At 46.6% G+C, this 23,302-nt stretch overlaps 1 protein-coding gene across 2 annotated transcripts in view; it reads right to left on the minus strand.

Annotated features, from left to right (window-relative positions):
• The window catches only part of DOC2B (double C2 domain beta), a 1,593,495-nt gene that overhangs the window by 628,038 nt on the left and 942,155 nt on the right, over nucleotides 1-23,302 (minus strand). For both annotated transcript variants that reach the window (XM_069757350.1, XM_069757348.1), the window contains one exon: nucleotides 1,797-1,906. In XM_069757350.1, coding sequence (XP_069613451.1) covers nucleotides 1,797-1,906 — 110 coding nt within the window. The remainder of the gene's footprint in view (nucleotides 1-1,796; nucleotides 1,907-23,302) is intronic.

Below are 23,302 nucleotides of genomic sequence, written 5' to 3' on the forward strand. Positions count from 1 at the left end.
CCTGTAGATCTCACAGGTTATGAGGGAACACAGGTTCTCTATGGGGTTCAGATCAGGTGAACAAGGGGGCCATGTCATTATTTTTTCTTCTTTGAGACCTTTACTGGCCAGCCACGCTGTGGAGTAGTTGGAGGCATCTGATAAAGCATTGTCCTGCATGAAAATCATGTTTTTCTTGAACGATACCGACTTTTTCCTGTACCACTGCTTGAAGAGGTTGTCTTCCAGAAACTGGCAGTAGGTCTGGGAGTTGAGCTTCTCTCCATCCTCAACCCGAAAAGGTCCCACAAGTTCATCTTTGATGATACCAGCCCATACCAGTACCCCACCTCCACGTCGCTGGCGTCTGAGTCGGAGTGGAGCTCTCTGCCCTTTACAGATCCAGCCTCTGGCCCATCCATCTGGCCCATCAAGAGTCACTCTCATTTCATCAGTCCATAAAACCTTTGAAAAGTCAGTCTTAAAATATTACTTGCCCCAGTCTTGACATTTTATCTTAGGTTTCTTGTTCAAAGGTGGTCGTTTTTCATCCTTCCTTACCTTGGCCATGTTCCTGAGTATTGCACACCTTGAGCTTTTTGTTACTCCAGTAACGTTGCAGCTCTGAAATATGGCAAAACTGGTGGCAAATGGCATCTTGGCAGCTTCACACTTGATTTTCCTCAATTCATGGGCAGTTATTTTGAACCTTTTTTGCCCAACACGCCTCTTGCGACCCTGTTGGCTACTTGCCATGAAACGCTTGATTGTTCGGTGATCACGCTTCAAAAGTTTGGCAATTTCAAGACTGCTGCATCCTTCTGCAAGACATCTCACAATTTTGGACTTTCCAGAGCCCGTCAAATCTCTCATGACCTATTTTGCCAAAGGAAAGAAGTTGCCTAATAATTAGGCACACCTTATAGAGGGTTTTGATGTCAATATACAACACCCCTCCTCATTACAGAGATGCACATCACCTGATTTACTTAATTGGTATTGGCTCTCAAGCCTGAACAGCTTGGAGTAGGACAACATGTATAAAAAGCATCATGTGATCAAAATACAACTTGCCTAATAATTCTGCACCAAGTGTATGCTGAGCATTTGTTTCTGACTATAACCCTGTGCACACTGCAATCTGGCTGACTGATGAAGGTCAGTGTAGGACCAAAATGTTTTTTTATTTTTGGATTGCCTGCACAAAATAAAATTATCTGCTTATAACATTTACCTGAGTGCCAACTTTTCTACAAGAAGAACAACAGTGTCATGTTACCCACCAGGAACAGCAGGACTAATATTGCTGGATCTGCTCTACTTTGGGAGATTATATACATTGTTTTTATTTTCTATGGAGCTCTGAATTGATTAAGCAGGAATTATCCAGTTGTGAATAGCTTCTTTTAGCTAGTTTTAAAATTAATGTTCTTTGCAGCACCTAGTTTTTTTGGCCAATAAAGTGATATTTTGTGCACATAGAATGATTGTCTTGAGGAACATTTTGAGCCGATAATATTGTGATTGGCTGATTGCTAATTAGCTTATATGTAACTGCTCGGTGGTCCATTATGGCAAGTCAAAATTTTGCATACGTTAGTGTTCTTGAAGTTACACAGCACAAATTACTAAAAATTAACTTTGAATACCCCAGTTCCACTAAGCTTAATTGATTTCTGAATGTTTTTAAGTAGTTTTTTTAGCACTGTTCATTAGGACACACTGCATTTCTTAGAAGGCATGTGCCACTATACAAAACATTTCTAGCCCAAGCTTATCCATTTTAAATCAACCTTTATATTATTATAAAATCATACCTGAGAGTTTTACGGATCATATCTTCATCTGTGATCCCATAATATGTTAATGTCTCATTCCACGTGGGATTCAGTGTATTTCTCAGTGTTTTTGTTCTTAGTTTATTTGCCTAAATTGAGACCAAAAAGAGTCGTTATAAAAATTACTGATAACAAAGAAGCACTGAATATTCAACTGTTCATTAATTTTTTTGCTTAAAACAGTTCATTACTTGCAGATTTACTTTTAAGCACATTACTATTTTAATAATTCAGAGAAGGTGAAAACTGGATTCATAGAATGCAGAACTACTGTACGGTCACCAGTAGGGTTGAGCGAAACGGGTCGAACATTTTCAAAAGTCGCCGACTTTTGGCGAAGTCGAGTTTCATGAAACCCGATCCGACCCCTGTGCGTGGTCGGCCATGCGGTACGCGACTTTCGCGCCAAAGTCGCGTTTCAATGACGCGAAAGGCGCCATTTCTCAGCCAATGAAGGTAAACGCAGAGTGTGGGCAGCGTGATGACATAGGTCCTGGTCCCCACCATCTTAGAGAAGGGCATTGCAGTGATTGGCTTGCTGTCTGCGGCGTCACAGGGGCTATAAAGGGGAGTTCCCGCCGACCGCCATGTTACTGCTGCTGATCTGAGCTTAGGGAGAGGTTGCTGCCGCTTCGTCAGAAGCAGGGATAGCGTTAGGCAGGGTCCATTAACCACAAAACCGCTTGTGCTGTAGCGATTTCCACTGCCCAACACCACCTTCGGTGTGCAGGGACAGTGGAAGCTCCTTTTTTTTTTTTTTTCCTCAGCGCTGTAGCTCATTGGGCTGCCCTAGAAGGCTCCCTGATAGCTGCATTGCTGTGTGTACGCCGCTGTGCAAACCAACTGCTTTTTTCAAAGCACAAATCCTCTTGTTCCTTCCTTTCTGCACAGCTATCTTGTTTGTTTGTCCACACTTTTTATTTAATTTGTGCATCAGTCCACTCCTTATTGCTGCCTGCCATACCTGGCTGAGATTACTGCAGGGAGATAGTAATTGAAGGACAGTTCCTTTTTTTTTTTTTTTTTTTTTTGTGGGAGATTAAGATTGACTTTTCTGCTAGAGTGCCATCTCTGTCTTTGTCATCTCTCACTCAGTGGGCCATAGAAAGCCTATTTATTTTTTTGCTTGATTTGGGTTCCAAAATCTACCAGAAAAAATCACAACATCAATCAGTGGGAGAAAAATATTGGCCTCAGGGCTTGTGTGCCACTCCTTAGTCCTGTGTGCATCATCACTCACTCAGTGGGCCATAGAAAGCCTATTTATTTTTTTGGTTGATTTGGGTTCATAATTCTACCTGAAAAAATCAATCAATCAATCAGTGGGAGATTAATATTGGCCTTTGGGCTTGTGTGCCAGTCCTAAGCGTGCCATCTCTCTCTCTCAGATAGTGGGCAATAGAAAGCCTATTTATTATTATTTTTTTATTGGGTTTATAAATTTTTTCCTGGAAAAAAAAAAAAATGGGAGATTAATATTGGCCTCTGGGCTTGTGTGCCAGTCCTGAGCGTGCCATCTCTCTCACAAATAGTGGGCCATAGAAAGCCTATTAATTTTTTTGCTTGATTTGGGTTCCAAAATCTACCAAAAAAAATCACTAAATCAATCAGTGGGAGATTAATATTGGCCTCTGGGCTTGTGTGCCACTCCTGACTCCTGTGAGCGTCATCTGTCACTCAGTGGGCCCTAGAAAGCCTATTTTTTGTTTTATTTGTTTTCTAAATTCTCCCTGAAAAAATCATTTTATTTTCTTTGGTTTCTAAATTATTCCTGAAAAAAAATCATTTTTTTTGTATTTTTTTTTCTCTAAAGTCTCCCTGAAAAAAAAAAAAAAATCTGTGGGAGATTCATATTGCCCCTTCTGTTTGTGTGCCAGTCTTGACTCCTGGGTGTGCCATCTCTCTCTCTCTCCCCAATTGTGGGCCATAGAAAGCCTATTAATTTTTTTGCTTGATTTGGGTTCCAAAATCTACCAAAAAAAATAACTAAATCAATCGGTGGGAGATTAATATTGGCCTCTGGGCTTGTGTGCCACTACTGACTCCTGTGTGCGTCCTCTCTCACTCAGTGGACCCTACAAAGCCTTTTTTTTTTTTCCTAAATTCTCCCTGAAACAATCATTTCATTTTATTTGTTTTATAAATTCTTCTGTAAAAAATAATTTTTTTTTAATTTTTTTTTTTCTGAAGTCTCCCTTTTAAAAAAAACAAACACAAATCAGTGGGAGATAAATATTTACATTTGCGCTTCAGTGACAGTCCTGCGTGTGTGCCATCTCATTTGTTGCCAACAACAACAGAGTGTGTAACATTGTGGCTGATTTTCGTTGTGGTCTCACCCACCTGTAAAGGGGTAGCTAAATCATACTGAAGTTATAGCTCACCGTGTAAGTTGTGTGACAGCAACAAATACCGTTCGTTTGGTAACGTTTTTAAAACAATGAGGAAGTCTGGTGGAAGAGGTCGTGGCCGGGGGCGTTCATTGTCAGCTGGTAATGAGGGTAGTGGTAGTGGTGGAGCATCAGGTGGTCGTGGGAAAAAAAATATTGCACCTAAGTCTGGAGCTGTGGAGCCAGGTTCGTCGTCTGGCTACACAAGGCCTCGAACCCTCCCTTTTCTGGGAGTAGGAAAACCGCTTTTAAAGCCGGAGCATCAAGAGCAAGTTTTGGCTTATCTTGCTGACTCAGCCTCTAGCTCTTTTGCCTCCTCTTGTGAAACTGGTAAAAGTAAAAGCAGCGCGTCGTTAGTGGATGTTCACGGTCAGGGACAAGTCGCTTCCTTGTCCTCTTCAGCAAAAACAACAACAGAGAAGAATGCAGCAGGCGACACAACGGGTTACTCCATGGAGCTCTTTACACATACCGTCCCTGGCTTAGAAAGTGAAGCAGTTAACAGTCCATGCCCATTACAATTTGAATCTGACATGGAGTGCACTGATGCACAGCCACAGCCAGACTGCTATGCTGGTCCTTTGACTCAGACCACAACATTGCCCTCGCAGGGTGCTGATCAAGAATCAGACCCTGATGAGACTATGTTGCCCCATCACGAACGCTATACCACCGACTGACACGGTGACACAGACGAAGTTGCACACGAGCTACAAGAAGAGGTAATAGATGACCCAGTTCTTGACCCCGATTGGCAGCCATTGGGGGAACAGGGTGCAGGCGGCAGCAGTTCTGAAGCGGAGGAGGAGGGGCCGCAGCAGGCATCAACATCGCAACAGGTTCCATCTGCCGGGCCCGTATCTTGGCCAAAACGCGTGGCAAAGTCAAAACCTGTTGGAGGACAGCGTGGCCATCCGGTTAAAGCTCAGTCTGCAATGCCTGAAAAGGTATCCGATGCTAGAAAGAGTGCAGTCTGGCATTTTTTTAAACAACATCCAATTGATCAGCACAAAGTAATCTGTCAAAAATGTTCAACTACCTTAAGCAGAGGGCAGAATCTGAAAAGTCTCAATACAAGTTGCATGCATAGACATTTAACCACCATGCATTTGCAAGCTTGGACTAACTACCAAACGTCCCTTAAGGTTGTAGCACCCTCGGCCAATGAAGCTACTCATCAACGCAACATCCCTTCCGGCAGTGTAGGGCCACCATTTTCTGCACCACCTGCAGTATCTGTGCAGGTTTCTTTGCCAGGCCAAAGCAGTCAGGGTCAGGGAATCTCCAGTTTCGTAGTAGGAAACACTGCATCTAGGGCACCGGCGGCAACAATACCATCTCCCACCGTCTCTCAGTCTGCCATGTCCACCGGCACCCCCGCTAGTTCCACGATCTCCAGCTCTCCAGTCCAGCTCACCCTACATGAGACTATGGTTAGAAAAAGGAAGTACTTAGCCTCGCATCCGCGTACACAGGGTTTGAACGCCCACATAGCTAGACTAATCTCGTTAGAGATGATGCCCTACCGGTTAGTTGAAAGCGAAGCTTTCAAAGACCTGATGGACTACGCTGTACCACGTTACGAGCTACCCAGTCGACACTTTTTTTCCAGAAAAGCCATCCCAGCCCTCCACCAGCATGTTAAAGAGCGCATCGTCCATGCACTCAGGCAATCTGTGAGCACAAAGGTGCACCTGACAACAGATGCATGGACCAGTAGGCATGGCCAGGGACGTTACGTGTCCATCACAGCACACTGGGTAAATGTGGTGGATTCAGGGTCCACAGGGGACAGCAAGTTTGGGACAGTTCTGCCTAGCCCACGGTCTAGGAAACAGTTGGCTGTAGCCGTTTGCACCCCCTCCTCCTCCTCCTCCTCCTCGTCCTCCTGCAGAAGCGAGAGCTCGTCCACAGACCGCAGTCGCACAACCACTCCATCCGCAGCTGCCACTGTTGCACACCAGGTCTCCCATTATGGGGCAGCTACTGGCAAACGTCAGCAGGCTGTATTGGCTATGAAGTGTTTGGGCGACAACAGACACACCGCGGAAGTTCTGTCCGAGTTCTTGCAGCAAGAAACGCAGTCGTGGCTGGGCACTGTAGATCTTGAGGCAGGCAAGGTAGTGAGTGATAACGGAAGGAATTTCATGGCTGCCATCTCCCTTTCCCAACTGAAACACATTCCTTGCCTGGCTCACACCTTAAACCTGGTGGTGCAGTGCTTCCTGAAAAGTTATCCGGGGTTATCCGACCTGCTCCTCAAAGTGCGTGGACTTTGCGCACATATCCGCCGTTCGCCTGTACACTCCAGCCGTATGCAGACCTATCAGCGTTCTTTGAACCTTCCCCAGCATCGCCTAATCATAGACGTTGTTACAAGGTGGAACTCAACACTGCACATGCTTCAGAGACTGTGCGAACAGAGGCGGGCTGTTATGTTTTTGTGGGAGGATACACATACACGGGCAGGCAGTAGGATGGCAGACATGGAGTTGTCAGGTGTGCAGTGGTCGAAGATTCAAGACATGTGTCAAGTCCTTCAGTGTTTTGAGGAATGCACACGGCTGGTTAGTGCAGACAACGCCATAATAAGCATGAGCATCCCCCTAATGTGTCTGCTGATGCAAAGTTTGACGCACATAAAGGATCAGGCGTCTGCACCAGAGGAAGAGGAAAGCCTTGATGACAGTCAGCCATTGTCTGGTCAGGGCAGTGTACAGGACGAGGTAGCGGGCGAAGAGGAGGTGGAGGATGAGGAGGATGATGGGGATGAGTATATTTTTAATGAGGAAGCTTTCCCGGGGTCATTGGAAATTGGTGGCGTGGCAAGGGCGGGTTCTGGTTTTTTGAGGGACACAAGTGACGTAGATTTGCCTGCAACTGCCCCTCAACCAAGCACAACCGCAGATTTGACAACTGGAACTTTGGCCCACATGGCGGATTATGCCTTGCGTATCCTCAAAAGGGACACACGCATTACAAAAATGATGAACGATGACGATTACTGGTTGGCCTGCCTCCTTGATCCTCGCTATAAAGGCAAATTGCAAAATATTATGCCACATGAGAACTTGGAACTAATATTAGCAACAAAACAATCAGCTCTTGTTGACCGTTTGCTTCTGGCATTCCCTGCACACAGCGCCCGTGATCGTTCTCACACGAGCTCCAGGGACCAGCAGACCAGAGGTGTTAGAGGGGCAGAAATCAGAAGTGGCGTTGGCCAGAGGGGTTTTCTGACCAGGTTGTGGAGTGATTTTGCTATGACCGCAGACAGGACAGGTACTGCAGCATCAATTCAAAGTGACAGGAGACAACATTTGTCCAGTATGGTTACAAACTATTTTTCATCCCTTATCGACGTTCTCCCTCAACCGTCATTCCCATTTGATTACTGGGCATCCAAATTAGACACCTGGCCAGAATTGGCAGAATATGCATTGCAGGATCTTGCTTGCCCGGCAGCTAGTGTCCTATCAGAAAGGGTATTCAGTGCTGCAGGTTCAATACTAACTGAAAAAAGGACTCGTCTGGCTACCCAAAATGTAGATGATCTAACCTTCATTAAAATGAACCACAACTGGATTTAGAAATCTTTTGCCCCACCTTGCCCGGCTGACACCTAACTTTCCTATGAAAAGGTCTTGCCTGTGGACTCTTCTGAATGACTTTTCCAATCTCGTAATTTTCTGCACCTGATTGTCCAGCATACGACATGTTTACTCCTAACAAAATGGCCAAACTCCCCACACGGGGCCGTGGTATCGCCACTTTGCGCCAGCACCCGTGAGAGTGCTGTTTGTCTGAAGAGGTGGGTGTGCCCGCTTTTGGTCGACGGCACTGCCACTGGGTCCCTCATAGTACAATAAAGTGTCTCTGGCGGTGGTGGTGCGCACCCAACGTCAGACACACCATTGTAATATGAGGGGCCCTGGGCCTGTACCGCCGGCCACAAGACAGTTCCCCCCCCAGCTCAAACAGTGCTCTACCACTAGCAAAATTATCTCTCACAGCTTCACCAATGTTTAGTCTATGCGCTGACATCCTTCAATGCCTGGCACTGACAATACCATTGTTTTGACATTTTTGTTATGTTAGGCCTTCGAAGCCTGTCTGCGGTCCGTTCTTTCTACAACTACTACACTGACCAGGCCACTGCTGGCCGTGTTCCCCTGGAACCAATTTAAACTTGCCTACAGCCAGCCCAATTTTGTTATGTTAGGCCTTCTTAGCCTGTCTGCCGTCACTCCTTCCACTAGACTTCCACTGACCAGACCACTGTTGCCCGTGTACCCCTGGAACCAATTTTAAATTGCCAACAGCCAAATGTTATTATGTTAGGCCTTTGATGCCTGTCTGCCGTCACTCCTTCCACTAGACTTCCACTGACCAGACCACTGTTGCCCGTGTACCCCTGGAACCAATTTTAAATTGCCAACAGCCAAATGTTATGATGTTAGGCCTTCGAAGCCTGTCTGCGGTCCCTCCTTCCACTAGGCCTCCACTTACCTGTCTACTGCTGCCCGTGTTCCCCTGGAACCAATTTTAAATTGCCTACAGGCAGCCCAATTTATTATGTTAGGCCTTCGAAGCCTGTCTGCGGTCCCTCCTTCCACTAGGCCTCCACTTACCTGTCTACTGCTGCCCGTGTTCCCCTGGAACCAATTTTAAATTGCCTACAGCCAGCCCATTTTATTATGTTAGGCCTTCGAAGCCTGTCTGCGGTCCCTCCTTCCACTAGGCCTCCACTGACCTGTCTACTGCTGCCCGTGTTCCCCTGGAACCAATTTTAAATTGCCTACAGCCAGCCCATTTTATTATGTTAGGCCTTCGAAGCCTGTCTGCGGTCCCTCCTTCCACTAGGCCTCCACTTACCTGTCTACTGCTGCCCGTGTTCCCCTGGAACCAATTTTAAATTGCCTACAGGCAGCCCAATTTATTATGTTAGGGCTTCGAAGCCTGTCTGCGGTCCCTCCTTCCACTAGGCCTCCACTGACCTGTCTACTGCTGCCCGTGTTCCCCTGGAACCAATTTTAAACTGCCTACAGGCAGCCCAATTTATTATGTTAGGGCTTCGAAGCCTGTCTGCGGTCCCTCCTTCCACTAGGCCTCCACTGACCTGTCTACTGCTGCCCGTGTACCCCTTGAACCAACATCATAAAATAAAAAAAAAAGTATTTTGCTTATAAAAAAGAAAATACTGGTGAGATATCAAATGCAGACATTTTAACATTAAAAACAAACACACAACTAAAATCTGGTACAGTACTAAAAATGGCCACCAGCTACAATTACTTTATCCTGCAAGTATTTAACTGAAAGGTTTTTTCAATTGAAAACACAGATATGGCATCCACCGAGTGTTGTCCTGTCGCGTCTTCTTTATATTATTGCCGAGAAGATGCAAAACAATGAAAATAATAAAATCATTAATTACCAAAATAATAGAGAAAGTCAACACCACATTGCAAATAAACATTCATTCCAAATAAAGAAGCAGGGCGCGTCCGAGGGTGAGTATATACCTAATAAGAATATAATCACCCTCGGACGCGCAATGCTTATTTCCAACAGCCTTCCTTCCTAAGAATCAGCCCTTCCGTGGTGTAGAGAGACGTTGTGTTACACTTCAAGGTGTTCCCCAGGTTGTCTTTCCTGAGCTTCGATCTTCCGGCTCTCGTTTAGTAGTTCTTGGAAACTACACTGCATTAGGCCTTCAAATTGGGTATGGGGTGTAGAGAGAGGGTGTGTTACACTCCAAGGTGTTCCCCAGGTTGCCTTTCCTGAGCTTCGATCTTCATGCTCTCGTTTAGTAGTTGTCGGAAACTACGCTGCATTAGGCCTTCAAATTGGGTATGGGGTGTAGAGAGAGGGTGTGTTACACTCCAAGGTGTTCCCCAGGTTGCCTTTCCTGAGCTTCGATCTTCCGGCTCTCGTTTAGTAGTTCTTGGAAACTACACTGCATTAGGCCTTCAAATTGGGTATGGGGTGTAGAGAGAGGGTGTGTTACACTCCAAGGTGTTCCCCAGGTTGCCTTTCCTGAGCTTCGATCTTCCGGCTCTCGTTTAGTAGTTCTTGGAAACTACACTGCATTAGGCCTACAAATTGGGTATGGGGTGGAGAGAGATGGTGTGTTACACTCCAAGGTGTTCCCCAGGTTTCCTTGCCATTGCTTCAGTCTTCCGACTCTCGTTTAGTAGTTGTAGAAAAGTACACTGCATTAGGCCTACAAAATGGGTATGGGGTGGAGAGAGATGGTGTGTTACACTCCAAGGTGTTCCCCAGGTTGCCTTTCCTGAGCTTCTATCATCAGGCTCTCATTAAATTGTGGTTAAATGGAACAACTGCATTTGGCGTACTAGTTGGTTTGGGGCCTACTATCGGTGTCTGCCACTCCTTGCTGTTCTCCTGGTTTCCTGTCCTGAAAGTCCATTTTCAGGCTCTCGTTAAGTAGTTGTTAATGTTAGACTGCATTTGGCCTACTAGTTGGGTTGGGGCCTACTATCGGTGTCTGCCACTCCTTGCTGTTCTCCTCCACTGAACAAAGCTGTGCCGCCTGTTTACTACGGTTGCCAATTTTGAACTGCATTTCGACTACTTACTGATTTGGCCCTACTCTCTGTGTCAGCCTCTCATTCCAGTTGTCCTCCACTGCAATGCCCCCTGGTTATTCCTGTGTTACCAATTTTGAACTGCATTTAGCCCACTTTATTCGTTGGGCCTATATCTGTGTTTCCACTTCATCGTGCCCATTGCCCAGCCAGTGATAGATGAGTCTGCTGGTACATTGACCCATAACGCAACATTCCCCGTGCATGCTACACAACAACATTGTGACCCTACTGAAAGTCAGGTTGCTCTTCCCGCATACCATACCACCTTACACGGGGACAAAGAGGAAGGTGCAGATGAAAGTGCAGGTTCCTTCATCAGGTGGGGGGAGGAATACTAGTTGGCGACGTCACTGGCACAGGGCCTCTCATAGTACGCAAAAGTGTTGCTGCCGGTGGGAGGCGCCCCCGCCGTGCAAACACACCGCTGTACTTTGAGGGGCCCTGTGCCAGTGCCAATGCCAACAAGTGGGCCCCCCCTGCTTGCTCAGGATCACAGCACTTGCAAAGTTGAAATACTTACCTCTCCCTGCTCCACTGCCGTGACGTGGTCCAGATTTCCTGGGCCCACTAATTACTTGAACCAGCCCTACCCCACACAACTTTAGCCAAATGACCCCCAATTTCAAATGCCTTCCAATTATTATAAGGTAAATTACGCTTGACAAGCTTCATTAAGAAGAATGGATGGTTTTGACATTAAAATGGGCACTCTAGGTGTTTTCCTGGCCCCCACTCACTGCCGACTATGCTGCCCCATTGACTTGCATTGGGTTTCGTGTTTCGGTCGATCCCGACTTTTCGCCATAATCGGCCGATTTCACTCGACCCGACTTTTGAGATAGTCGGGTTTCGCGAAACCCGGCTCGACTCTAAAAAGGTCAAGGTCGCTCAACTCTTGTCACCAGTGCATAATCCAGGTACTCAAATTAGCTAAATCTTTTTCTACTGCAAACTGGTCAACCTTTCAAAGTATTACACATACTAGTCCTTTTAAAATTGTAACCTGTGATTTCTGAATACGCTTTATTTCATTTAAACCTATTTTAGAAGACAATATTCTGTCATATTAGCTGCTGCCAAGCTGGAAAACCAGACTTGGTTCCACTTAACTGAACACATATTTCCATAGAGCTAAATGGTAATGTAAGGTTGGATTTGCAGAATCACATAGTTTGCTGCAGCTGTAATACAGTTACGAAAATACAGCAAGGATACAGGCATCTGGTATAGGACTTGAAAAAGTTATCCACAGCTTAGAACTAAGATATTGATATCCTATTTATAGGATAGCTCATCAATATGAGATCAGTGGAATTCGCACCAGACACTGCCACCAATTAACTGTATTCAGGTCCTGTGGCTGCCGGAAGTTAACAGTGTGCAGAGTTGGAAAACCACAGTTCCCTTTCTGTAGTAGCCAATGTTGTCTACTGGAGATCAACTCACTGTTAGGGCTAGTGGAACGCACTGAGTATAGATAGGTAGCTACAAGGTGCATTCACAGCCCGGGGTCCACTGTGCAGAGATATCTGCTGCTAAGTAACGGTGGATAAATTCTGAGCTCACACGTGGGTTAAGCTTCACCCCGTGTGAACTGGAAGTGATCTCTGTTGCCTCACAGAGTCACACTGTACTCAAAACTATTACCCTAACTAGGGATGTGCTTGCTCTGGAACTCTTCTGTGCTAACCGCACACATGAAGGAACCAGATGCTAAGCCAAGGCTAATTGCCCCCACTGACGTTAGCTGCCTGCCTGAGTGTACAGTCCCAAAGCTACAGCCTCACACCACATATGAATAGAGTGGTATAGTATCCACTGGCATAAGCCAAAGAACCAGATGCTAAGCCAAGGCTAATTGCCCCCACTGACACTAGCTGCCTTCCTGAGTGTACAGTCCCAAAGATACAGCCTCACACCACATATGAATAGAGTGGAATAGTATCCACTGGCATAAGCCAAACACATTTGATACTAGCGCATGGCTGTGCGGCCATGCATAACTTTTATAGTTGCAGCTCTTCAGGACCTTCCTGGTGAACCAATAGGAGCTACTACAGAACCTGAGCGTGTTACCCCCGATCTCCAATGAGATGTGCTCCCGTGGGCATGCTCAGTGCGTGAAAAGAAGGACTTAGTCCCAGAAAAGCCTGCTCACCTCTGACCAGTGCTGGCTACAAAGACAGAGTCTGGATAGGCAGCAGTAACCATTTGCACAGTATCAGGCTGTGCCAGACACTGGGACCGACGTCTCCGCTGAGCAGGTTCCACTGCGGCTGGAGGAGAATTGGAGACCGCAGCAGATATGGTTTGAGATTCCCCCTGTGCAGTGGCGGGAACTCGACACCTAACATTACCCCCCCTCCTAGGGCCCCCTCCTCCTTGAGCCTCAAAGGCTGCAATGAGCAGCAGAGCCCGAAAGTGCTCCACAGGTTCCCAGGTTCTGTCCTCTGGGCCGTGATCCTTCCAGTCCACCAGATAGTATTTCTTGCCACATACCACCTTGCACCCAAAGATAGAGTTCACCTAGTACTCATCCGTGGATGAACCCGATGTCCCGGCAGATGACTCGGAAAACAGGGACATATAGACGGGCTTTAAGAGGGAAACATGAAAGGTGTCTCTGATACCAAGGTGCGGAGGAATAGCCAAACAGTAGACCACAGGATTAACCTGTTCCAGAACCTTGAAAGGACCAATGTAATGAGGCGCAAGCTTAGTGGACTCAACTTGCAGCCTGATGTTATGGGCAGAGAGCCACACTAAGTCGTCAGGAGCGAAGGTCAGAGCGGGGCACCAGTGTGCATCGGCAGAAACCCTCATTCTGTCCTTGGAGGCCCGATTGGCATCCTGTGTGTGGTCCCAAATGTCACATGCCTCCACTGCCCAGTCTGCCACCCTGGAATCAGTAGATGACATGGGCATGGGCACAGGGACACGCGGATGTTGGCCGTAATTAAGGAGAAATGGAGTCTGTCCAGTGGAGTCGGCTACGGCGTTGTTCAAAGCAAATTTCGCCCAAGGTAGCAAAGATGCCCAGTCATGCTGCCTAGCAGAGACAAAATGTTGCAGGTATGTCACCAGAGTCTGGTTGGCCCTCTCTACCAACCCATTCGTCTCGGGATGGTATGCAGAAGAAAGATTCATCTCAATGCAGAGTAAACGACAGAGCTCTCCAAAACCGAGACGTGAACTGGGGACCCCAGTCACTGACAATTTTGTCTGGCATTCCATGTAGACGGAAAATATATTTTATGAGCAACGCCGCCAAGGCCCGTGCAGAAGGTAACCGTGGAAGCGGAACCAAGTGCACCATTTTAGAAAAATGATCGGTGACTACCCAGATAAGGGTGCAGCTATGAGACTTAGGTAAGCCCACCACGAAGTCCATCTCAACCATCTCCCAGGGCCTGTCTGCCACTGGCAGGGGGTAAAGTTGCCCAGCAGGCCATTGCCGAGGAGATCGATTCTTGGCGCAAGAAACACACGCCCGAATATAATCCCGGACATCACGAGCCATATGCGGCCACCAGTATGTCCTCGCCAGAAGCTCAAATGTCCTCTTGGTCCCAACATGTCCACCCACCCTGGACGAATGACCCCAAGAGAGAACCTCTGGTCACAAAGTTGATGATACAAAAGTCTTGCCCGGGGCACAGACTCTAGCGAAACCGGAGCCACGGTGCTCAGGCTCTCAGAAAGGACAATAAGCCGCGGCTCCTCCTCCTCTGATGACACTACGGAGCGGGAGAGAGCATCAGCACAAATGTTCTTCTCTCCGGAGAGAAAATGGAGGGTGAAATGGAACCGGGAGAAGAACAGGGACCATCTGGCCTGGCGAGAATTTAGCCGCTGGGCTGTCTATAAGTATGTAAATAGCACAATAAAGGGACCTAAAACATAACATTTAATATACTAGTTAAAAATGACATAACCCAATACACACAGACAAATATGTATAATACCAACAGTTGGTCAAACAGTTATCCAAGGAAATCACAGAGAAACAGTACTTAAAGCATAAAAATACTCAAATTTACAACTGCTTCTCCTGCTAGCATGTCCTTACCCAAAGCTCCAAAAAAACGGCTGAAGGAGGGTATATAATAATGCTGCTATTTGTACCTGTGTGCTTTTGCTCAGAAATGTGACATCAAAACAGTATCATCAATTCTCACTGCATCTGCAAAAGTCACTAACACAAAAAATGCACTATAAAGTATGGAACAATCTCACCCGTTCCTGAAGAAGCCATACAAGGGATACACTCCACCACTCAGTCATTTAGGAGATTCAGAAATTCGGTATAACACTCCATAGACCATTTCTTATTTCTTATTCAAGGGAGTGCAGTTGTAAATTTGAGTATTTTTCTGCTTTAAGCACCGTTTCTCTGTGATTTCCTTGGATAACTGTTTGACCAACTGTTGGTATTATACATGTTTGTCTGTGTGTATTGGGTTATGTCATTTTTAACTAGTATATTAAATGTTATGTTTTAGGTCCCTTTATTGTGCTATTTACATTCATATTTTTGGGTACCCTTGGCTTTTATAAAAATTGTGGTTGGTTTCAACCTTTTGCTGTTTTCTGCTGTCTATAAGTACACCAAATTTTTGTGGTCTGTAAAAACTTGGAAGGGGAAGCGAGCCCCCTCCAAGAAGTGTCTCCACTCTGAGAAAGGCAACTTCATGGCTAGCAACTCCATGTCCCCGATGTAATAATTCCTCTCCGCTGGTGAGAAGGTCTTGGAGAAGAAGAAGCAAGGATGCTTCGAACCTTGAGCATCCTTTTGGAAGAGGACTGCTTCAGCAACAACGGATGAGGCATCCACCTCCATTATAAACGGCTTATCTACATCGGGGCGATGTAGGATGGGAGCACTAGAGAAGTGTGACTTAATAGCGAGAAAGGCCTTGGAGACCTCCTCCGACCACAATTTGGGATTTGCTCCCTTCTTGGTGAGGGCAACCAAGGGAGCTACTAAAGTTGAGAAGTGGGGAATGAACTGGCGATAGTAATTAATGAACCCCATAAAGTGTTGCACTGCTTTAAGAGAATGGGGTTCCTGCCAGTCCATCACAGCCTGTAGCTTGGCAGGATCCCTAGCCAATCCCTGGGCAGAAATGATATAGCCTAGGAAAGTGTCATGATCCCAATGGCAGGGAATCACCAAAGGACAAGCACAGATACAAACAAGCTCTACGGCGATGGAACCTGAGCTGACCGCGACCCTGAACCTAACACACAAATAAAAGTAGCCGGGGAACGTGCCTACGATGATCCTAGACGTCTCGCTCCAGCCGAAGATCTAACTTCCCCTATTAGAAGAAACACAGACCTCTCTTGCCTCCAGAGAAATACCCCACAGAAATAGCAGCCCCCCACATATAATGACGGTGAAATGAGAGGAAAGCACATACGCAGTATGAAAACAGTTTCAGCAAAATGAGGCCCGCTAAAGCTAGATAGCAGAGGATACAAAAGTGAACTGCGCGGTCAGCGAAAAACCCTTCAAAAAACCATCCTGAAATTACTTGAACTCATGTGCCAACTCATGGTACATGAGGAGCAATTTCAGCCCACTAGAGCAACCAGCAGCAAAGAATCACATATCTGCAGGCTGGACTAAAAAACCAAATAAAGCAAAACACCAAAACAGGAAAATCCAAACTTAGCTTGACCAGAAGGTTCTAGGAGCAGGGAGCAGAGGTAACAAGACACACTGGATACATTGATAACCGGCGAGGAAATGCCAGCAAAGCCAGGTTAAATAGGAAACTCCCATATCCTGATGGAACAGGTGGAACCCAGAGACCCAGGAAAGACAAGTCACCCAGTACCATCAGTAACCACCAGAGGGAGCCCAAAAACAGAACTCACAACAGTACCCCCCCCTTGAGGAGGGGTCAACGAACCCTCACGAGAACCACCAGGGCGACCAGGATGAGCCCTATGAAAAGCACGAACCAAATCATCAGCATGAACATCCGAGGCAACCACCCAAGAATTATCCTCCTGACCATAACCCTTCCACTTGACCAAATACTGGAGTTTCCGTCTGGAAACACGAGAATCCAAGATCTTCTCCACAACATACTCCAATTCTCCCTCCACCAGCACTGGAGCAGGAGGCTCAAGCGAAGGAACAACAGGTACCTCATACTTCCGCAACAACGACCGATGGAACACATTATGAATAGCAAACGATGCCGGGAGATCCAAACGAAACGACACAGGGTTAAGAATTTCCAAGATCCTATAGGGACCGATGAACCGAGGCTTGAACTTAGGAGAAGAGACCTTCATAGGAACAAAACGAGAAGACAACCACACCAAGTCCCCAACAAGAAGTCGAGGACCCACGCGGCGACGGCGATTAGCAAACTGCTGAGCCTTCTCCTGGGACAACTTCAAATTGTCCACCACATGACTCCAAATCCGATGCAACCTATCCACCACCATGTCCACTCCAGGACAATCAGAAGGTTCCACCTGACCAGAGGAAAAACGAGGATGAAACCCCGAATTACAAAAGAAAGGAGAAACCAAGGTAGCAGAACTAGCCCGATTATTAAGGGCAAACTCGGCCAGCGGCAAAAAGGTAACCCAGTCATCCTGATCAGCAGAAACAAAACACCTTAAATAAGTTTCCAAGGTCTGATTAGTTCGTTCAGTCTGGCCATTCGTCTGAGGATGGAATGCAGATGAAAAGGACAAATCAATGCCCATCTTAGCACAGAACGTCCGCCAAAATCTAGACACAAACTGGGATCCCCTGTCAGAAACGATGTTCTCAGGAATCCCATGCAAACGAACCACATTCTGAAAAAACAGAGGGACCAACTCAGAGGAGGAAGGCAACTTAGGCAAGGGTACCAGATGAACCATTTTAGAAAAGCGATCACACACAACCCAGATGACGGACATTTTTTGAGAGACAGGGAGATCCGAAATAAAGTCCATGGAAATGTGCGTCCAAGGCCTCTTCGGGATAGGCAAAGGTGACAACAATCCACTGGCCCGAGAACAGCAAGGCTTAGCCCGAGCACAAACCTCACAGGACTGCACAAAAGAACGCACATCCCTCGACAAGGAAGGCCACCAAAAAGACCTGGCCACCAAGTCTCTAGTACCAAATATTCCAGGATGACCTGCCAACGCAGAAGAATGGACCTCGGAGATGACTCTACTGGTCCAATTATCCGGAACAAACAGTCTCTCAGGCGGACAACGATCAGGTTTACCCGCCTGAAACTCCTGCAAAGCACGTCGCAAGTCTGGGGAGACAGCAGACAAAATCACCCCATCCCTAAGGATACCAGAGGGCTCAGAATTTCCAAGGGAGTCAGGCACAAAACTCCTAGAAAGAGCATCCGCCTTCACATTCTTTGAACCTGGCAGGTATGAAACCACAAAATTGAAACGAGAGAAAAACAGTGACCAACGAGCCTGTCTAGGATTCAGACGCCTGGCAGACTCAAGGTAAATCAAATTTTTGTGATCAGTCAAGACCACCACACGATGTCTAGCACCCTCTAGCCAATGACGCCACTCCTCAAATGCCCACTTCATGGCCAAAAGTTCCCGATTACCAACATCATAATTCCGCTCAGCCGGCGAAAACTTTCTAGAAAAAAACGCGCATGGCTTCATCACTGAGCCATCGGAGCTTCTCTGTGACAAAACCGCCCCCGCTCCAATCTCGGAAGCATCAACCTCAACCTGAAAAGGGAGCGAAACATCTGGCTGACGCAACACAGGAGCAGAAGAAAACCGGAGCTTAAGTTCCTGAAAGGCCTCCACAGCCGCAGGAGACCAATTAGCAACATCAGCACCCTTCTTAGTCAAATCCGTCAAAGGCTTAACAACACTAGAAAAATTAGTTATAAAACGACGATAGAAATTAGCAAAGCCCAAGAACTTCTGTAGACTCTTAAGAGATGTAGGCTGCGTCCAGTCACAAATAGCCTGAACCTTGATGGGATCCATCTCAATAGTAGAAGGGGAAAAAATATACCCCAAGAAAGAAATCTTCTGGACTCCAAAGAGACACTTTGAGCCTTTTACAAACAAGGAATTGGCCCGCAGGACCTGAAACACCTTCCTGACCTGCTGAACATGAGACTCCCAGTCATCAGAAAAAAACAAAATATCATCCAAATACAAAATCATAAATTTATCCAGATATTCACGGAAAATATCGTGCATAAAGGACTGGAAGACTGAAGGAGCATTAGAAAGTCCGAAAGGCATTACCAAATACTCAAAATGGCCCTCAGGCGTATTAAATGCGGTTTTCCACTCATCACCTTGCTTTATTCGTATAAGATTATACGCACCCCGAAGATCAATCTTAGTGAACCATTTAGCCCCCTTAATGCGATAAAACAAATCAGTCAACAATGGCAAAGGATACTGATATTTTACAGTAATCTTATTCAAAAGACGATAATCTATACAAGGCCTCAAGGAACCATCTTTTTTGGCCACAAAAAAAAAACCTGCTCCCAAAGGGGACAAAGATGGACGGATATGTCCCTTTTCCAAGGACTCCTTAACATAATCCCGCATAGCAGTATGCTCTGGCACTGACAGATTGAACAAACGACCTTTAGGAAATTTACTGCCTGGAATTAAATTTATAGCACAATCGCAATCCCTGTGAGGAGGAAGCGAACTGAGCTTAGGCTCCTCAAAAACATCCCGATAGTCAGACAAAAACACAGGAATCTCAGAAGGAGTAGACGAAGCGATAGAAATCGGAGGTGCATCATCATGAACCCCCTGACAACCCCAGCTTAACACAGACATCGATTTCCAGTCAAGGACTGGATTATGAGTTTGTAACCATGGCAGACCAAGCACTAGGACATCATGCAAATTATACAGTACCAGGAAGCGAATCACCTCCTGATGAACAGGAGTCATACGCATGGTCACTTGTGTCCAGTACTGAGGTTTATTCATAGCCAAAGGTGTAGAGTCAATTCCCTTCAAAGGAATAGGGACTTCCAGAGGCTCCAGACTAAACCCACAGCGATTGGCAAATGACCAATCCATAAGACTCAGGGCAGCGCCTGAATCCACATAGGCATCGACGGAAATGGATGATAATGAACAAATCAGAGTCACAGACAGAATGAACTTAGACTGTAAAGTACTAATGGCAACAGACTTATCAACCTTTTTTGTGCGTTTAGAGCATGCTGATATAACATGAGCTGAATCACCACAATAAAAGCACAACCTTTTTTTCCGCCTATAATTTTGCCGTTCACTTCTGGACTGAATTCTATCACATTGCATTATCTCAGGTGACGGTTCAGACGACACCGCCAAATGATGCACAGGTTTGCGCTCCCATAAACGCCGATCAATCTGAATAGCCATAGTCATAGACTCATTCAGACCAGTAGGCGCAGGGAACCCCACCATAACATCTTTAATGGCCTCAGAAAGGCCATCTCTGAACTTTGCAGCCAGGGCGCACTCATTCCACTGAGTAAGCACCGACCACTTCCGAAATTTTTGACAATAAATTTCTGCTTCATCTTGCCCCTGAGAGAGGCCAACAAAGCTTTTTCAGCCTGAATCTCTTGGTTAGGTTCCTCATAGAGCAAACCCAATGCCAGAAAAAACGCATCCGCATTAAGCAACGCAGGGTCCCCTGGTGCCAATGCAAATGCACAATCCTGAGGGTCACCACGCAGGAAAGATATAATAATCTTGACTTGCTGAGCAGGGTCTCCAGAGGAGCGAGATTTCAAAGAAAGAAACAACTTGCAATTGTTCCTAAAATTCAGAAAACGAGATCTATCTCCAGAAAAAAACTCTGGGACAGGAATTCTAGGTTCAGACATAGGAGCATGTACAACAAAATCCTGTATATTTTGAACCTTAGTGGCAAGATTATTCAGGCTGGAAGCCAAACTCTGGACGTCCATGATAAACAGCTGGGATCAGAGCCATTCAAAGATTAAGAGGAGGAGGAAGTAGCCAGGCTGCAATAAGGCTAGGCAGCAAACTCTGAGGGAAAGAGAAAAAAAAAAAAACTTCCTCAGACTACTTATCCTCCTACTTCAGCCAATACAATTAACACTTTGTGGGCCGGTTATACTGTCATGATCCCAATGGCAGGGAATCACCAAAGGACAAGCACAGATACAAACAAGCTCTAGGGCGATGGAACCTGAGCTGACCGCGACCCTGAACCTAACACACAAATAAAAGTAGCCGGGGAACGTGCCTACGATGATCCTAGACGTCTCGCTCCAGCCGAAGATCTAACTTCCCCTATTAGAAGAAACACAGACCTCTCTTGCCTCCAGAGAAATACCCCACAGAAATAGCAGCCCCCCACATATAATGACGGTGAAATGAGAGGAAAGCACATACGCAGTATGAAAACAGTTTCAGCAAAATGAGGCCCGCTAAAGCTAGATAGCAGAGGATACAAAAGTGAACTGCGCGGTCAGCGAAAAACCCTTCAAAAAACCATCCTGAAATTACTTGAACTCATGTGCCAACTCATGGTACATGAGGAGCAATTTCAGCCCACTAGAGCAACCAGCAGCAAAGAATCACATATCTTCAGGCTGGACTAAAAAACCAAATAAAGCAAAACACCAAAACAGGAAAATCCAAACTTAGCTTGACCAGAAGGTTCTAGGAGCAGGGAGCAGAGGTAACAAGACACACTGGATACATTGATAACCGGCGAGGAAATGCCAGCAAAGCCAGGTTAAATAGGAAACTCCCATATCCTGATGGAACAGGTGGAACCCAGAGACCCAGGAAAGACAAGTCACCCAGTACCATCAGTAACCACCAGAGGGAGCCCAAAAACAGAACTCACAACAGGAAAGGCAACGACTCCTGCTCAAACAAACACTTCTCCAACTTGGCGTAGAGGGAGTTTGCCGATAAGAGGTCGAAGACTTTGCAAACATCTCTCTGGTGGGAGTCAATATCTGGAGAGTAGATGAGAATATCATCCAGATAGACAACAACCGAGGTGGAGAGCATATCACGGAAGATGTCGTCCACAAAGTCTTGGAAAACGGCTGGGGCATTACAGAGCCCAAAGGGCATCACCAGATTTTCATAGTGCCCATCCCTGGTGTTAAAAGCTGTCTTTCATTCGTCCCCTTCACGGATGCGAATCAGGTTGTAAGCACCCCGCAGATATCATTTAGTAAATACCCTTGCTCCCCGTAGCATATCAAAGAGCTCAGATATCAGGGGTAGTGGGTACTTATTCTTAACAGTGATGGCGCTAAGACCCCTGTAGTCTATGCATGGATGTAGTTCTCCACTCTTCTTCTGCATGAAGAAGAAACCAGCCCCTGCAGGTGACACTGACTTCCTAATGAATCCTCTAGCCAGATTCTCTCGGATGTGCTGGGACATTGCCTCTGTCTCCGGAAGAGATAACGGATAGACTCGACCCCGGGGAGGCTCTGCTCCAGGCAAGAGGTCAATAGGACAGTCATAGGGGCGGTGAGGCAGAAGGGTCTCCGCAGCCCTTTTCGAGAACATGTCCGCTGTAAGACTCATGCTGGTGTGGTAGATGGAGGCAGGTATATCTCGCCCAGGTGTTTGTCCTATGTGAATTAGGCCACTCAGTATCTTCAGGGTGCTAATGGGTTAATGATTGCAGGAATAAAAGATGACCAGCTGGGTGTTTCCAGCGTCTGCCTGGGGCACACAGATTGCCTGCCTGTGTGAGACAAACGTGAGTGAAGAGCTCTGCTCAAGATCTGTATGATGTTAGCTGGGTGGGAGAAGCCCCCCCAGTTGTTGAGATAGCAACGTATTTGTTTAGTTAGTGCCGGACAGGCTAGGGTTTATTTTTATGTTTTGTTTTTTGTGTTGCTTTCACGTTAATAAATCTGACCTGAGGTCAGCCTGCTCAGAAACCTGCTGTACGCCTCAGATTCAATGCACAAACCACGTGTCCTTTGACCCCAGCAAAGGCGATCCCAGAGTGTTTTGTCACATTGTGGTGGAGAACGCGGGCATACCGTGGCACAGGCGACAGCATGGAAGACGTGGTGAAAGCCTTAGTACAGTCCACTGCCGTACAGCAGCAGGCCACTGCCGCACAGCACGAAGCTAATCGCTTGATGGCCGCACAGCTGAAGGAGTTACTGGACATGACGGTTGCAGACCGCCAACTTCTCCAACAGGTGGCGCAGCGCCTGGTGAGCATGCCTGACGCTGACCCGGAAGCAGAGTCCAGAAGGATCCATGTGAGTCGATACTGGCAAAAGCTGACTGCAGAAGATGACGTCGAGGCATATCTGACAACTTTTGAGCGGACGGCATTGAGAGAGAAGTGGCCGAAGGCACGATGGGCCGATTTGATTGCCCCGTTTCTCTCCGGCGAGGCCCAAAAAGCTTACCATGATTTGGACCCGGAGGTCGCTCAGGACTTTGAGAAGCTGAAAGCTGAGATCCTGGCCCGGCTGGGTGTGAC

Source organism: Ranitomeya imitator, chromosome 3 (assembly GCF_032444005.1).
Source record: "Ranitomeya imitator isolate aRanImi1 chromosome 3, aRanImi1.pri, whole genome shotgun sequence".
NCBI lineage: Eukaryota > Metazoa > Chordata > Amphibia > Anura > Dendrobatidae > Ranitomeya > Ranitomeya imitator.